The sequence below is a fragment of the Adiantum capillus-veneris genome, chromosome 3 (genome assembly GCF_014529385.1).
Source record: "Adiantum capillus-veneris isolate H3 chromosome 3, ASM1452938v2, whole genome shotgun sequence".
In the NCBI taxonomy this organism is placed as follows: Eukaryota; Viridiplantae; Streptophyta; class Polypodiopsida; order Polypodiales; family Pteridaceae; genus Adiantum; species Adiantum capillus-veneris.
In genome coordinates this window covers 157,879,633-157,897,166 of record NC_140933.1, presented here as the reverse complement: position 1 = coordinate 157,897,166, position 17,534 = coordinate 157,879,633, and the positions used below count along the sequence as shown (strand labels likewise).

At 44.4% G+C, this 17,534-nt stretch overlaps 2 protein-coding genes across 4 annotated transcripts in view; one reads left to right on the top strand and one right to left on the bottom strand.

Moving 5' to 3' along the window:
• LOC147462045 (putative sugar phosphate/phosphate translocator At3g17430) overlaps nucleotides 1–17,534 on the top strand; it is a 77,329-nt gene that overhangs the window by 42,036 nt on the left and 17,759 nt on the right. The window contains exons 2-7 of one of the 3 annotated variants that reach the window (XM_086509497.1): nucleotides 13,449–13,601; nucleotides 13,690–13,797; nucleotides 13,893–13,924; nucleotides 14,021–14,071; nucleotides 14,825–14,886; nucleotides 14,966–15,227. In XM_086509497.1, the coding sequence (XP_086365623.1) occupies nucleotides 13,518–13,601; nucleotides 13,690–13,797; nucleotides 13,893–13,924; nucleotides 14,021–14,071; nucleotides 14,825–14,886; nucleotides 14,966–15,227 (599 nt within the window). In that variant the 5' untranslated portion in view covers nucleotides 13,449–13,517. Of the gene's footprint in view, nucleotides 1–13,438; nucleotides 13,602–13,689; nucleotides 13,798–13,892; nucleotides 13,925–14,020; nucleotides 14,072–14,824; nucleotides 14,887–14,965; nucleotides 15,228–17,534 lie in introns of those variants that run through there. The other 2 variants (XM_086509496.1, XM_086509498.1) reach the window with 2 other exon arrangements.
• On the bottom strand, nucleotides 570–1,088 carry LOC147462046 (uncharacterized). The gene has a single exon (XM_086502396.1). The coding sequence runs from the start codon at nucleotides 1,080–1,082 to the stop codon at nucleotides 570–572; it is 513 nt and encodes a 170-aa protein (XP_086358522.1). The 5' UTR covers nucleotides 1,083–1,088.

Here is a 17,534-nt window from a genome sequence, read left to right as displayed (position 1 = left end):
CAAACGCATAAAAACCACAAAACGTAATCCACACTCGCGAGTCCACAATTTCTGGCCATTTTCAGCGAGCCATAACTCCCAAACCGTTCAGAATTTGACCGGGTCTGTCTTACATGAATTTGTTCGTCTCATCGAGCTCTTCGAAAGTCGTGAGATGCGAAAAATCCATATCCTGCTCAGTTTGCCCGGAAAATTACTTGCAAGTCAACAATTTCCACAAAATTAGTCTAAAACAGCATTTTCTCATTTTTTCTCTAATCTACGGGCTGAAACGGGCATCAAAATGCAAGAACCAGCAAAAACACAAAGAAGCAATATTTTTCCTCGTGTCGAGGGCTACAAGTGCTACATACAAAACTTTTCTAAATTTTGACCATAGTACCCTCAAAACTGGCTCCCGAGGGGTGTCTCGGGTCAAAATTTGAAACTTCACGAGAACGATTAGAATCAAGTCCTATACTGTGGAAAAACGTTGGAATGAACAAAATGTACTCTAAACAAAAATATTCATCAAAACTTTGCAGAATAAGTCCTATTACATTCTCCCTATGTCAAAATTAACTCTGTCCTCAGAGTTGGAAGGAGGGGTATTCCGCATGCAAAACATCTAAATCTACCCAAGAGGCATCTTCTACGGGATACATATCCCACTTAACCAAAACTTCAACAAGAGTCCTACTCCTAAGCTGTCTAACTCTACGATCAAGAATCGTCTCTGGTTCTATTTTCAATGACCCATCATTTCGAAGGTCATATCTCTTCTGCAAAACATGAGAAGGATTAGCCACATACTTCTTCAATAAACTTACATGGAAAACAGGATGCACTTTGACATGAGAAGGCAATTCCAACTTGTAAGCTAATGAACCAATGCGCTTCAAAATTTTAAATGGCCAAGCAAATCGTGGAGACAATCTTTTATCCTTTCCAAGAATCAAATGAGACTTCTTAGGAATAACCTTTAAGAAAACCATATCACCAGTTTCATACTCCACAACACGATGTTTCTTGTCATAATACAATTTAGGTCTCTTTTGAGCTTCTCTAATATTCCCCCTGATTTTGGCCAACTCGCTATCCATTTTCTCAAGCAGTGATACAGAGTAACAAAAGATGGTTGATACTACTCAAAAGTTGGGAGCATGGGAAACACTCCAAGCGAGAAACCAATAGCAACCCACGAATAGAAACTACAAATAACTCAATTAAACTTTAAGAGAGAGAGAGAGAGAGAGAGAGAGAGAGAGAGAGAGAGAGAGAGAGAGAGAGAGAGAGAGAGAGAGAGAGAGAGTTGACACGAAACGGCGGAGTTCCATTCCGAGATGCATTGGCCCCAAGGATTGGCACCCCTTCTTTATTGATTGCCAATCACAAAGATACAACTCACCGAGGGTCCAACTCTTTGAGACTTTACGTCTAGATGCACCCTGAGAGTAGCCCCCATAGACTTCTATAAACGATTCAAGATTTGTCAAAAGCACCTGCTCTAAAAGCTCTTGCATCCAAATGCTTCAACTCCCAAAAGCAGGCGCAAAACTGCCAATAATCAACCAACGCAAGATCCGGACGTTCCGTACAACATTGTCACGTGGCAGTCAACACAAAATTCGGGCAGAGTGCCACGTGATCAACACACGTCCACGTTTTCAAGGTCTGCCTGCCAACCTTTACATTTTGTTATTTTAGGGTTTAGGCCCCTTGGCCAGAGTCCATGAGTTGGTAGGGATTAGGTTTTTGAAACCCCCTCCCTTTTAGGCCCCTCGTCTTTATTGGGCATGCCACATCATCAACTTGTAGTATATCCCCCTCTTGAAAGAATTGTAATCACTTTCGGCTATGCCTGCAAAACAAACACAAGACAAAAACTAGCTCAGTAGACACTGATTCTATGTACCCATGCACCAGACTATAGACATCCAACACTTTGCACAAAGAAGACAGTCACTGGACATTCCCATTTCCGTTGGGGGTCCCAGATACAAATCATGATCAATGTAACATATTTGGCAATCACATCTAGATCATGCTGAACTTCACGGATGTCTTCATCCACTAAGTTTTGTCACCATCAGATTCATATCCTTGCATATGTTTCAAGCAAAGCATTCCCATGACCGTGACACCGTCCCTACAAGACAGTACATTCACAGAGCATGCATTTTACAAATCAAACACTAAGTTCACACTAAACACTAGAATGCAGACTTTCAATCTAGTCATCTCATCTAGTCCAGAATTCTTGATGCACCTTAATCCTTGTGTAGCCATCTCATCCTTCCGGAACTCTTGATGCACTCATAACAATATCCAATCATCTCATCCAGATAGAAATCTTGATGCACTAGAATCATATTCACTTACCCATCACATCCAGAACTCGTAGATCTCTAACAAGTGTCTAGATGCACTAAACTCATCAAATGTCAGGTGCAACAGAATTGAAATGGTGAAGATCTGGTTTTACACTTCCACAAAATCCTTCATCTTCTTTCCTTGTGTTAGTGAATCCTTTGTGCTTGAATGATGGTTCTTTTTACTTCCCCCTCAAGAGAGAGACTGAGAAAATGCAATAGAGATGTGTAAAGAGAGAGAGAGAGAGAGAGAGAGAGAGAGAGAGAGAGAGAGAGAGAAGAGCAACACACTCGATGGGGTCCCAACCAACCCTCTTGAGGGGCCCCCACACCGTTATGGATGTGGTATTTGCTTTAGATTGCGTAAATGGAATGTATACACAATGCAATACCTCATTGCAGACTCTACTAACTCGATAACGAAAAATCACTCCTCAGGAAGAGGCACCTCCGAGGCTGATTTGGCCAGGGAATGGCCGAGGTGAGGACTCAATGAGCTGCTGAAGTACCGGATTGCAACTGGACACACGCGTAGGCAGATTCGAGCCGTTTCACAGCGAGGAGAGAAGGGCTGAAATCTGAAAAGATGTGGCTGATCTGCTGCCAAGGCTGAAAACTGCTAACGCTAGGGTTGGGAGCCATAGTCACACGAAACAGCGTCTCGAGGAGGGGAAACGGGAATAGAGTTTCCCCGCCGTTTCAAACCGGCCGAAACGGCGTTTCGAGATGTCATTTTTTAAAAGGTTCTTGAGCATGTTTTTTTTTTATAGATTCTTGAGCATGATCGTTCACATTATGGACTACTATTTTGATTATGGACCCTATCTTATGTTTGTAGTGATTTCAATGATATGTATTAGACATATTAGGACTCTCACCTTTGATCGTGTTTTATGACATTGATGTTTTGGATCTTGGATACTATGAGTCATGGCTCTTAACATTTTGGCATGTCACATGTTACAAACTTACATGTAGAGTGTGAGCCTTGATGTCTCTTGGGGCCCCATTGGATGGGGTCCCCATAAGTTGGTAGGACTTCTTCTTCTGTTACTTGTTCTTCTTAGGGTTTAGGCTCCTCGGCCGGCATCTGCAAGTTGGCTCCATTCTTAAGGGCTTTGACACGTCAACAGTTTGTGACATCTCCCCTTTTGAAAGAGAGTAATCATCCGTGATTACAGCATATCTGCAAAACAACTCAACTTAGCTCAAAAATTTCCGAGGGTCATTCCGAGGGACAATTAGTTTGCTCTTTTTGTTAAGGGGTTAGCTTGGAACTCTTGATATTCCGGCGTTGTAAAATTAGCCATCACACCTAGACCGCACTAATCTTCCCCGGAGTGTCTTGATGCACTAAAATTAAATACCTAGGCAATCTCATCCAATTAGGAATATTCAATGGTTGGCACATCACAATGCAACACAAATGCTCACATATGCATGTTACAAGATATAGGAACATAAAGCCGCCGATGAACACTCCTCCCGCATAACCTAACAAGGTCCGGGCCTGGAGATATTCAACGACTCCCTCATCACTCCTCCCGCATAACCTAAAAAGGTGCCAAGAGATATAGAGGCTTTTTACAACCAAACGCCCCCAGACCGTAGCATGCGTTGTTTGGAGGTGTTGAGAGTAACCACTGCTCATACTTCTTATTACTCCTCTCGTATAACCATCCAGGTCCGGGCCGAGAGTCACAACAACAATTATTTTACAAGCATACAACCAAACGCTCCCCAGGCATCGGCTTGCGTCGTTTGGAGGTTTTCTAGCATAGAACGAAACGCTCCCCAGGCATCAGCCTGCGTCGTTCCGAGGTTCAAACAATACCAAAACAGTATTTCTCACTTCTCCACCCGGGAGTAAAATCACAAATCAAATAAAACCAATATTAAAACCAGAGTCAAACATTTCAAATCGGCACCAAAACAGGTTCATAACAGATACCATCCATTTCAAACAAACTCCAACAGGATCACCAAACAAGCTCTCAAACAGATTTCAAACTTAAAAAGAAATTTCGACATCGACTGAGCTCGAAAAGTCAACTGACTTTCCATCCTGAAACCTGCACCAAAAATTAGGGTTAGATTCCTTTCATAAGGTCGTAGCCGACCACAATATCGTCCATCAGCTCTTGGACAGATAGTGTTCCTCTGGCAGCGATGGTAGTCCCAAGACATAGCAATCACACTGGACCTCCAAGGTTATCAACAAGAGACACGTGTTGAGCGATGTTTGGAATATCAAGCTATAATCTGCTAGGGTTTCCATGGCAAGCATTTCATGATACCCCACTCTGCCAGAAGTTGCACTTCGAAGGAAGATGTCTAAAACCATATAACTTCGGGCAAAAAAATTCTTGAAAGCTTGCCAAGTCCTTAGAAGTGTGCGGCTTGGTAGCTATAGACATCAACATCTGCATGACACTGTTTTTGAGAAAATTAGTGACTCGAAACAAATCTTGGATCCTTCTCTTGCAAGTGATCTTTATGGCTTATGCCTTGTAAGACATGAGCGGTGAAGACGGGAGCGCGCACGATGCGCGATGAAGAAGGGTGGGAGTGGTTGATAAGTCCGGAAACAAAGCACGAAGCTAAAACTTCTAATGAACTTTAGAAGTGGAGCACAAAGCTAAAATTTCCAATGAACTTTAGAAGTGCGATCTTGCTCTGTCTGCTCTTTGATGGGACCAGTATGCTTTCTGGAAAAGGACATGCCTAATACTCTGATACCACTGTCATACCACTGTCACAAGACGGGCACCACGTGCCAATAGAAAAGAACAGACTGAACAGACTTTTAGCACTTCAATAACAACTGAACTGAGAGAGAGAGAGAGAGAGAGAGAGAGAGAGAGAGAGAGTGAGAGAGAGAGAGAGAGAGAGAGAGAGAGAGAGAGAGAGAGAGAGAGAGAGAGAGAGAGAGAGACAACACGCGACACGGAGTGGCGGAATTCCACCCCAAAGAGTATTGGCCCCAAACCTTGGCGCCCCTTTCGGTATTTCTTTATATTGCATTAACTCAGAACAAGCCGATACTCCAGACTCTGCACCTTCTCCAGGAAGCATAGTCGAGAATGAGCCCATGGCCTCATATTTAAAGGCCCTAGGCCCCAAAAGCAATTTACAGTGAAAAACCTTCAAACTCAAAAGCTTCCAATCCAAAAGCAATGCCAAAAAGTTGCCAGCGCAAAAAGCGAAAATCCGTACAGTCTTGCCACGTCAGCACTGCCATCGTAAAAAGCAGAAATCCGTACAGTTCTGCCACGTCAGCAGTCAGCGGAATTTCCGAAACCTCCGTACAACTGCCACATAATCGGTTTTTGGCGCAAGCCTTTGTGTGTGTCTAGATTTATTTTAATTCCTTGATGTCTCTTGGGGCCCCATCGAATAGGGTCCCCATAAATTGGTAGGACTTCTTCTTCTATTACTTGTTCTTCTTAGGGTTTAAGCCCCTCGACCGGCATTTGCAAGTTGGCTCCATTCTTCAAGGCTTTGATACGTCCGCAGTTTGTAACAATCTCATCGAATTAGGAATATTCAATGGTTGGCACGTCACAATGCAACACAAATGCTCACATATGCATGTTACAAGACATAGAAACATAAAGTCGTTGATGAACATTCCCCCCGCAAATAACCATCAAGGTTCGGGCGATGAGCTGTTCAATGACTCCCTCATCACTCCTCTCAAAATAACCTAAAAAGGTCCGGGCCATGAGATATAGAGGCCTTTTACAACCAAACGCCCCCAGACCGCAACCTGCGTCGTTTGGAGGTACTGAGAGTAACCACTGATTAAACTTCTTAATACTCCCTCCGTAAATAACCATCCAGGTCTGGGCTATGAGTAACAACAAGAATACTCCCCCCGTAAATAACCACAAGGGTCCGGGCCATTAGTAAAACAACACTTTTCAAACATTTCAATACTCCCCCCACAAATAACCACAAGGATCCGGGCCATGAGTATGAACAAGCATTCTCAAACATCATTTCTCAGCACTCCACCCGGGAGTAAAATCACCAATCATTGAAACCAGTATTAAAACCAGAGTCAAACAATTCAAATCGGCACCAAGACAGGTTTAAAACAGATACCATCCATTTCAAACAAATTGCAAACAGGATCACCAACAAGTTCTCAAACAGAACACAAACTTAAAAAATAATCTCGACATCAATTGAGCTCGAAAAGTCGATTGACTTTCAATCCTAAAACCTACACCAAAAATTAGGATTAGATTCCTTCTATAAGGTAGTACCCGACCACAGCATGATCCATCAGCTCTTGGACAGACAGTCTTCCTCTGGCGGCGATGGTAGTCCCAAGACATAGCAATCACACAAGACCTCCAAGGTTATTAGCTCGAGAAGAGACACCTACTGAGAGATGTCGAGAAATTTCAAGTTATAATCTGCTAGGGTTTTCATGTCACATGCACATCTAACCCTATGTGCATGTGGACAAGCTACTTCATGACAAGGGTTCAGTTAGCCTAGCTTAGCAAGTGTTCTGGCACTTTTGTGAGTCTGTTCGCAAACCGTGCATGCCCAAGCACTTAGAGTAGATGCATATCCTCTGGTTGCACACAGCACGATCATCAGCATTACCATCAGATTCCATCAAGAGCATATTACAGTACAAAAAACCTATTTTCCCTATTTTAGCCATTTTTCACTTATTATTTTTAAGTGACTTTTGTTGGGAACTGGGTAGGGCAATTGAGCCAAGCAAATGTAAAAGAAAACCTAGCGCTAGTGGAATCTGGCAGAAGAGGAAGGAGAGCACAGGCACCAAGTTGCAGTAGGCCCTTTGGAAAGCTTCTCAAGCAAGAACCCTCCAAAGAACCCCTAGCGTTTTCAGCCTTGAAACCCCATCGTTTTCAGCCTTGAAGCACAGGCACCAAGTTGCAGCAGGCCCTCTGGAAAGCTTCTCAAGCAAGAACCCTCCAAAGAACCCCTAGCGTTTTCAGCCTTGAAACCCCATCGTTTTCAGCCCTGGACTATCAGCATTTTCAGGCCAGCAAATCAGCGATTCAAAGCCAACAGGTTAGTGTTTTTCCAAGCCAGCCAACCAACGTTTATCAGCCAGACAAATCAGCGTTATTGGACAGCATGACATCAGCGTTTTCAGCAGCATAGACAGCAGCAGATCCAGCATTTCCAACAGATAGAGAAACAGCCAGCAGATAGCATTTTCAGCCATACGTCGTCGTCGTCACTCTCGTCCCCGCCGTCATCTCCAAACTTAGATCCACATTGCATCATAGCCTCACGAACTTGCATCAGCATCTTGTACCAGATTTGTGCAATCAATAGCATAGACCTCTCTGGCCATCGAGAGAGGGGCCCTCGGAGGAGGGTTTGACAACTTGTCTAATGTCGTATTCTTCTCTCTCTATCTCTCAGTCTCAACACCTTCATTCACAGTGTTTATCCACTTTGTTTGTAATCACTTGCATTAAAGGAACGGAAGGCTCTCCCTTCCGTAAGAAAAAGGAACCCTTGAGCACAGTTCGAAGCACTCATCTTGAGCAAAGTTCAACATTCACTTCCGTTGCACCTTACATTGGTATTAGAGCTTTGGCAGTGTTCTGTATCACTCAAAGAGAGAACCACAAGAACCACATAGTTTTTTTTGCTTGTTGCGGTCGCACGTAACCCAAGTCCACTTGACCGTGTCGATTCCTAATCGTGTTTTTGAAGAGTGACAATAAACCCAAGAAAGAAGGGCTTGTCCAACCTCCCATTGTGCCTCTTTTCACTCATTGAGAGCGGACCGTGCACTTAGCGGCCGGCCAATCGACGTGAGGTGGGAAAAAGCAACCTTGGTGTGATCGCAAGGCGGCCAAGGGGTGCGCCCGCGGGAAAGAGAAGAGCTCGGGTGAAGAGAAGATCCTTCTCTAACATAGATTGCAAGCGAAAGAAGAACCTCAAGAACCTCAAGAACTCAAGAATCCAAGACCCCAAGACCCACAAGTATCTAAGTTCCTTGTGAACTTAAGAACCCAAGACTTCAATGTATGGTCATTACCCGAAGCGAAATGGATACTTCGCATGGAGGTGATGAGCATAGCAGTGGCGAAGAAGAATTTTTCCCACCAGGAGGTTTTTCTGACCCTCCCCCTTCCCCATCTATGCCAAGGATTGCATCAAATCCTATGGAGGCTTGGGTCAAGTCGATGATGGACATGATGGCACGCCAAGAAGCACAACGCGTTACCTTGGAGCGTGAGCGCCAAGAAAGCCAAGCTCCTTGGAGGAACGAATGGTTCGTGAGCGTGAAAAAGCGTGCTTGGCGGCCGAGTCACAAAAGAAAGAAGAGCAGAAAGAAAGGAAGCTTTGGAGCGTGAGCGCGATCAAGCGCGCTTGGTGGCCGAAGCAAGACAGACAGCTATTGAGCGTGAGCGTGAGCAAGCACGCTTGGCGGTCGAAGAAAGACAGGCAGCTATTGAGCGTGAGCGTGAGCAAGCGTACTTAGCGGCCGAAGAAAGACGAGTGGCCTTGGAGGCAGAGCGTAAGTGCAGAGAGACCTACGCATGCAAGAGTTGGTCCGACAGGTTCTCACCTCGAAACCCGAGCCGGCCAAAGATGTTGGTGGTTCATCAAGCGGCGCAAGCCGCGATTCGTACTCCAACAACCTTGTCACCGAGAAGTTGACTTTCAGTAAGTATGATGGTAAGATGGATGCTAGTGTTATTCATTCTTGGTTGCATCAATTTAATGCTTATTTTGCGACAACTAAGAAGACTGGCAATAGCAAGGTTTTGACGGCAGCCATGTACCTTACCAGTGATGCCATTAATTGGTACCACGCATGGCAAGAGGCACAGTTGGCCGCGCACCTAGAGGAAGCCGACGAAGACGCACCCCTTTCCTTCAATTGGGTCGACTTTCAAGACAAGCTCAAGGCGCGGTTTATGCCACCACAGTACCTAGCACGGTTAATAGAGGATTGACGCAATCTCAAGCAGAATGGTATGTCAGTCATGTCTTTTTCTAACTGTGTTTTGCAGCTCGGCACCCAATTACGCAAATCGGATGATGAGCACAAAGAGGCTTTTGAACTCGGCCCTACTGGGCGAATGCTGGGCACAAGCCCTTTGGAAGCACAAAAGTGAAGAACCTCACAAGGCCAAGGACAACACAAAGAAGCCCTCTTTCCCTTTAAGGCAGGCAAACTTAGGAGATGATCCTCCAAAACTATAATATCATTGGTACCGTTACATGAGGTGGGTTTGTTAGTGTAACCATTGGGGAGGCGGTGAATGAACAGCAAATACATGATTGTAACATGAAAATTATTAACACTTGAACCAAAAAGAGCATTGGACAATGGAGACGAGACATGAAGGGGTGAAGTTCCATTCCCAAATGCCTCTGCTCTCGATTACGCCTGCAACAGACAGAGGCCATAAACTGTCTTAGCAGACATCGACAGTTAGTACCAACGCACTAGGCATAACACATCTAGCACATGTACCAATCGGCAGTCACATCAGAGGACATCACATGACATATCACATTCAAAATCATTTCAAATCTCAAACCATGATTAATCGGCAACATATTTAGCAATCGCATCTAGATCCAGTCGGGACCCTCACAGATGGTCGATTAAGTAATCCATGTTGCAATCATGTCTATAGAGATTTATGAGACCGAAATGCTGCAGTCATTTCGTCTATCAGGTCGTGCACTCAAACAAGTCAAGTACAAATCAATCAATATCATTTTCATCATCGGGAATTCTAGTTCATAAAGTCATACAGCAAAATACTGTCAGCTCAGCAGTAACCCTGAAACCCAAAGGGACATCAGTGACTCTATATCAAAAATCGGGGCAATCGGTTGACAGAGGAGCGGAGTGACTCACCTCTTATGCAAACCCGCTGCACTAGATTCGCCCATGCTGAAATCGGGGTTCTATCGGAGTAGACTATGCAAAACCGAATGCTTCAAGGTAAAGTTCCACAATCTGAGGAGTATCTGCTAGGTCCTCCTCCTCCATCCACTTCGCATCCAATGCAGGATAGTCTTGAATTTAACCAAGAACCGCTTAATCACTTTACCTTTGATCTTTCTATCTTTATGTGCCAGTATTTGTTCTGGAACGAGTATTTCATCACTTTCCTCCACTTTGGGTTGCTCATCTGGCTCCTCATCATCGGCACATCGCCTTTAAAAGGCTTCAAGAGACTCACATAAAAAACATTGTGAATTCTCAAAGTTTCGGGCAGCTTCAGTCTAAAAGAGACATCATTTATCTTTTCTTTTATCTGGAAAGGTCCATAGTATCTCATGCTAAGCTTTGGACAAAGCCGCTCCTTTCCCTTTTTCTTTCTGAGGCGTGCCTTCTCAAAACGTAAGAGCATCCAATTGTCTTCCTTTAATTTCAAATCGCGAGGGTGTCAATCTGCTGCCTTCTTGTGTCTTTCCTAAGATTTCTCTAAAGTCTCTCGGACCTTGGCAAAAGCAGTGTCCAAGTCCCTCGTGTACTGGTCTGCTTCAAAAATCTTACCTTTTGTGCTTAGGAAGGGTGGAACCTTCGGAGCACCTTCCATAATCTCAAATGGCGCCTTCCCTGTCGAAGAGTGAATCGTGTTATTGTAGGCAAATTCCATGAAAGGCAAAAACTTTTCCCATTGAGTCTTCTGATCCGAAATGTAAGACTTTCGGAGTCCGAACTATCTGAGGATGAATCCTCTGTAGAACTGGCAAAAATTGGGTGAAATTTAGGCTTCTTTGCCTTTTTCTTGCCCTTTCCGAAGCTTTGCTTTTTGCTTCGCTTTTTCCCTTTTCTGTCTTCTTTGCTCGAGTCAGAAGAGCTAGAATAACTGTCAGAAGAAGAAGAAGAAGAAGAAGAAGAAGAAGAACTGGGTAGTCCTTCAAATCGTACAAGCTTCTTGTGCTTTCTTACCGATGCAAAAGTAGATTGACGACCCAAGTAACCCGGGAAGTCAGTTCCTTTCTTCTGCTTGTTGTTGTGCTTTTTGGCTTTATTGTTTGCATCCAAAAGCCGGTTGATCTGTGTCTGAGCCACCTCTTCTAATTCTTGCTCTGTAAACATCCTCGGAGAAGGAGGTTTCTTGAGTGCCGGTTTTATGGGTGGCTCTGTGGCCTTCTGCCACTGGGTGTGCACTTCTTCGAAGGATTGCTGAGTCAAAAATTTTGCAAATTTTGGATCCTTTGCAATGTTAATCATCATCTTTGTTGTGTCGTCAACCAATTGTCGATGTTCTATCTCTTCAATCTCAGCTTCGTGATCTCCTTCCGCATTCCCAGATGCAAAAGAAGTTGACTGATCTCTGTTGGAATCCATAAGTGTCGCGAGAAAAGGATCGGATTTCCCGGTAGAAGAGAAGCCAGCCGCGCTCTGATAGCATTGTAACAAACTTGGACACCCCAAGTGAAGATTCTACCGCGACACAGCAAAGATTCACTTCAAAACAGTTCACACTTAACAATTTAGTCGACATGGCCCGGCGTAGATCCGTGCCTAGAGATATTGGCCCCAAAGACTGGCGCCCCTTTCGGTATTTCTTTTTGTATTAATCCGTGTTCAAAGTACAAGAGAGTGCGTCTAGATGCTCTGAGAAGTGAGGCCCTGCCCACTTTTTTATTGATACAAGGGATGCCCAAAAGCAGAGCCCCAAAAGCATTAAACTTTAAAAGCTTTTAAAAATAAAGCAACTGGCCCAAAAGCTGCCATAAAAACAGAAAGCGCAATTTCAGGGCTTCATACGCTGCTGCGTCATCAGCAGGCTACGCAAAAGCTGATTTCCGTACAACTCGCCACGTCAGCCTGTCAGCGGGTTTTGTGCTGCAAAATTCGGAAATGCCGTACAGTCTGCCACGTGAACTGCCGGCCAGTATGTGTGTGTCCGGGTGTGCTGCCACGTCATCCCATTTGTGACACTATGTATCTTGAAGATTTGACTGCTCTGGGGCCAAACTTCTCCGTGGCTTGTAGTGACAATCTTTCACAAGGTGCCCGATCAAATTGCACCTCAAACACTGATTTACTAGTGATTACAATATTTTGAGAACGAATGACCCCCTTTCACTCAGATTATATTCTCTCTAGGAAATAATGGAGGGGGCCTCCGCCACTCTGATCCACTAAACCTAAGAATCAAACTGAATGACCTAGCAAAAGGAGTCCGGAAGGTAGAAGCAAACTGCTGTTACCTAATTTCAGTGTGTTTGAATGTTGACCTCTATGCCAGCACATTTATAATCTTCCCATGGAGCCAGGAAGATCAGTCTCTTGCGAAGATAGTGAGAGAGGAAGCCAACATGAAAGAGAAACATGGAAGCAGGATAACTCTATAAGATGAAAATAATTATGTCTTTCCCCATCAAAAATTAATTTATTTATACCTGCTGTTTCAAAATTCATGGCCGTTTGAAGCCAGTTCTTTATAAAGCTGCGGAGATGAGAGATCCCAATGAATTTTGCTACCAACATAGTTGCCCAGAACGGTAAATCGGAACGGGGAACGGCAACTGGCATATAGGTTGAGGAAGGATTAGGTTCTCAAGTCGAAGACAGGTGCACAGAAATAGGGTTTAAACTTTGACCACAGTTTGTTCCTTCCTTCGGCTGCTCGCTCTCCTCTCTCTAGGGTGGTGGATTGGTTTTCCCACTTCCTTCTTGAATACCAAGGCTTGAGTGGATCTTTAAGGTTTCTTGGGATTATTCCTACGACATTAAAACTTTTCTTCTTCTTTTCCCTCACCCTGCCCCTTCTTCTTCCCTTCCTATTCCTCCTTTTGTCTGCACCGTATCTTGGCTGGTCTGCTGCAGGTTGTGTTGACATTAGTCTGGGCTAGCTGAGACCCCCATCACTTGTGTGGTCGTACAGAGGGAGCCTCTATTGTCGTGCTAGTCCAGCTTCTTTTCCCATTGCCTCCTATTTTTTGCTAAAATCTTCTAAATTTTGTTTAGATCTGAGTATTGTTAAGCTAAGTCATGAGTGTCTTAGGTCCAAAATCTACTAGTTGACTGCCTCGGATGTAACTGTTGATATCCAAAACATTGTCTGTTCGTCTTGCTCATTAAGATTTCTTTTCAGATGTTCATAGGTATGAGAACAATCTTTACTCCATTGGGAGATTGATTGTGAATGCAGTGGGGGTTCGCCTATTGTCAAGATGATAACGAAGGCACTGGTCTTGACTTACTTTTACCTACTCATATACATCTCGCTATCATCAGGTGTCATTTTGTATAACAAAGTAAGTAATGTAGCATGAGTGTTCATATGGCTTTTAGACTTTGTGTTTACTAGGTTACATTGTTGGCTTTTGTTCCTGTTTATTGCAGTGGGTACTTTCCACGAAGCACTTCAACTTTCCTTACCCTATAACTCTTACAATGATCCATATGGTTTTTTCGGGAGCAGTGGCCTTTATTCTTGTTCGAATACTGAAGGTTGGTTTTTGGATGTGATGAACAGTTTGTTTATGTTTGATGGCAAATACTGTTTTCCTTAATTTTTCAATGACCACCTTCTCTTAATTATGCAGGTTGTAGCACCTGTGAAGATGACATTTGAGATGTAAGATGCATCTGTGTGTTTGACTTATGTCTACAAGCAGTTTGAGGTATTTCTAGAATGCATTGAAATGATTGGGGTTGTTGTTTTGCAATGCAGATATGCAACTTGTGTGGTGCCTATCAGTGCATTCTTTGCATCCAGCCTTTGGTATGACATTTAAAGGATGATTTGGGTGCCACTATGGTTGTATTCTAGCAATTGTGTAACAGTCTTGTCACCGTAGCATTGATCACATGCTATACAGGTGTAGGAGTCTTCTCAATCAATGTATGTGCATTCTCATTGTTAACAATGGAAGGTTCTGTAACACTTTGATGTATTGCTTAACCAGCTAAAAGAGAGTCCCTCTTGATAGCATTTAGTAGGCCGTCAGGTTGGCAATGGATCACCCGTAATTACTGGTAGCTCTTTCACTGGTTTAGAGGCTGTAGGGCAGTCAGACTTTAGGATTTAGCAAACAATGATCACACTGTTCTTCTCACATAGGGATATCACTATAAGGTAGCGGCTACATTGAATGGACTGTCCAATCTTGTCATTTAGTATGTCAGGGAATGTCCACAAGGTGTACCGGGTTGTTGTTAACTTGGTATCTTTCAATGACGATGTGAAAGAGGGCATGCATTCTAATCTCTACACGAAAATTGGTGGATTGTCAGAACTCCATTGCTTCTTTCTGAAGGTCAGAGCCAAGTTATAAAATCTGTGTTGATTGGTGCTGTGCTGTCTGTCGCAAAATCACAGCCACTAACTTTAAAGTGCTATACTACGGGTCTTTGATTCCATATTCAGAAAATAATGTCCAGCTTGTCTTGTAAGTGGATTTGACACTGTGCCATGTGAATTGAATTTTGATTCGACACTCAATACTAATTTAATAGATCTATGTACTGGTTTCAGGTTTGGCAACACCGCCTTCTTGTACATTTCTGTTGCTTTCATCCAGATGCTGAAGGCATTAAGTGTGTCTCTCTCCCAAAAGCTGGTTGTTTGGATGGCAGATCAGTCAGTTCCGTGCTCACCATTCTTGGTTTGCTGCAGTGCCTGTTGCAACCTTTTTTATGGCAATTTTATGCGGGACTGACAAAGCGCGATGTGACTTGTTCCTCAATATGCTACTAGTCAGTCTTGGAGTGGCCATCTCCTCTTTTGGAGAGGTCCATTTCAACATAGCGGGAACTGCCTATCAGGTCACTGGAATACTGGCTGAAGCCCTGAGGCTGGTCCTAACACAGGTCCTATTACAAAAGAAGGGGCTTACATTGAATCCCATCACTAGCTTGTACTACATTGCTCCCTGCAGGTATATTCTTGTTATTGTCACAATTCGTATGCAGTAGGATGTCATGACGACAAATATTGATGTTAGATTTTTGATGTGATTTGACTGTTCTGGTCATTGCCAACTTGTACTAGTATGCATGCAGACCTATTGAATATTTTGTGTAGATGTCAATGATCTTTCATCCTCATTAAATTGCATATTGAAATTCCCTTATACATCCAGGCTTGGAGCGAGTCTTCTTTTGGACAAGGCCTAGTTACCAGGAAATTGAAATGGAAACTGAAACAGTTGGCACCAAGGCATTGGAATCGTCCATGTGCATCAAATAGAAACAGGGCTAGAAATGCCACATTGGAAGTATAGGTGCCGGTATAGAGAGACACATAGCAATGAGAGAGATTGCTAGGTGTTTTACTTATTGATGCTCGATCTTCTTTCAAGAATTGTGTTCATTTTAACTACATGTTGATGTTCTTCGTTTCCAGTGCTTAAATGGATGAAATAGTTTTTAAAACAGAGAACCTTGGAAATTGAAATCTAGAGGCCCTCGATCCTCCCCGCCTCTCTCTCTCTCTCTCTCTCTCTCTCTCTCTCTCTCCCCCCATACACACAACCATCGAAGAAGAGAAGATTCGATAAGCCCGCCGCCTCAATGTATGAGTGACTTGCATTAAAGAAGAGGAGGGGTCCAAACCCGAGAGTGATGGGAGAGCCTTATGCATGAAGCTCGCGTACAAAGAAGACGAGGAGCTACCCTTCTCCAAAGCTTGGAGAGCCGGAAAAGATCCACAAAAAAGAGCCCTCATCCTCCAATTCACCTCCGAGGAGTCTCAAACATCCTTCATCCGAAAGAGGGTTATCTTGAGAGGGCTTGAGGGCCCCCCTATCTACCTTGACAACGACCTCACAAAGATGCAACAGGACCACCGCCGAGCATGCATGCCTAGAATGAAGAAAGCTCGTAAAGAAGGGAAGAAGGCGGTATACCTAGATGGTAGGGTCCTCATTGATGGCAAGATCATCGCACAAGGACTCGCGGCTTATGGGGCACATGAGGAGATCCACCTCGCGGTTTGGAACTGCAACGGGGATCTATGGACACATCCAGAGAGGCTTGAGGAGGTGATGAGCGGACGTGACCTCATTCTTCTGACAGAGACTCATGAGAGTCAAGAGCGGAGTCTACCAAATATCCAAGGCTTTCAGTGGGAGTCCTCACATCTAGAGAGCACCTGCCAACACACCACACAAGGGTCAGTAGGGGTGGCTATACTCTTCAGACAGGGACTCTGAAGTAGGATACAAATTGTTACACGAGACCCACAGGCCCGTTACCTTTGGATCCACTTTGAGCTATCACAAGCCAAGGTTATCTACATCGCCCTTTGCTACTTCCCCCTCAAGCTCCAGATTTGCTACTACAGAGACAATAGGGAAAAGGGAGGAGAGATCATCCCCATACACATGCCCGTCAGATGAGATTATGGAGTACTCTACACTAGGGAAAGTCTTCCTTATGGGAGACTTCAATGCCAAGACATGTAGGAATCAATGTGAGACATACGACATAGAGGACCTGGTGGCACTATTCACCATACAGGAGGAGGCCACCATGAGAGAGTCAGCAGAAACAAGTCGCACCACAGAGTACGGCCATCATTTGCTCAGATTAGGCTATCAGCACCACCTCGTTATTTATAATGGGATGGCACAATGGCCTACCTCAGGAGGACTGACATGCATACCACATGGAGTTGCAACCCGAGGGGGGGGGGGGTACCGTGGATTACATCGTGGGATCTAGAGAGGCCACCCACCCACTTAGCTCTTTCACCATCGCACCCATACTGATTGGAGCTGACCACACCTATGTCGCACCCTCCTTCACTAGCGACTGCCACACCCCACACACCCATGACACGCACCCCACACACAACGATTTATTTCATACATGAGCTAGCCCCCTTGGCAGAGGTCGAGAAGGGACTCTTGCTCCACCCCTCTTTACCACTACCTATGCTTGCCTCCCACATCACATCTGTTCTTCAGACATCAGCCTCAGCTCTTTCCCGCACACCATTCGTACATGCCACACTCCCACCCAGGGACTATGCCACAGAATTGTTGGTACGATGATGAGTGCAGAGATCTCTACCGCCGGCTGCGTGCACAACGGACTCTTGGAGAGACCTTTGATCGAGAGGCCAGACGCTAGATGAAGACATACACACACCGAAAGTGACGAGCTTTCGAAGAGGCACAAGAGCTAGAGCTATACCACCTGTTCATGAGCATGGATAGTGCCACAACATGGCGCACCCTCGA

Excerpts from the sequence above, each read along its gene's own strand:
- LOC147462046 (XM_086502396.1), bottom strand. The coding sequence starts at position 1,082 with ATGGATAGCGAGTTGGCCAAAATCAGGGGGAATATTAGAGAAGCTCAA.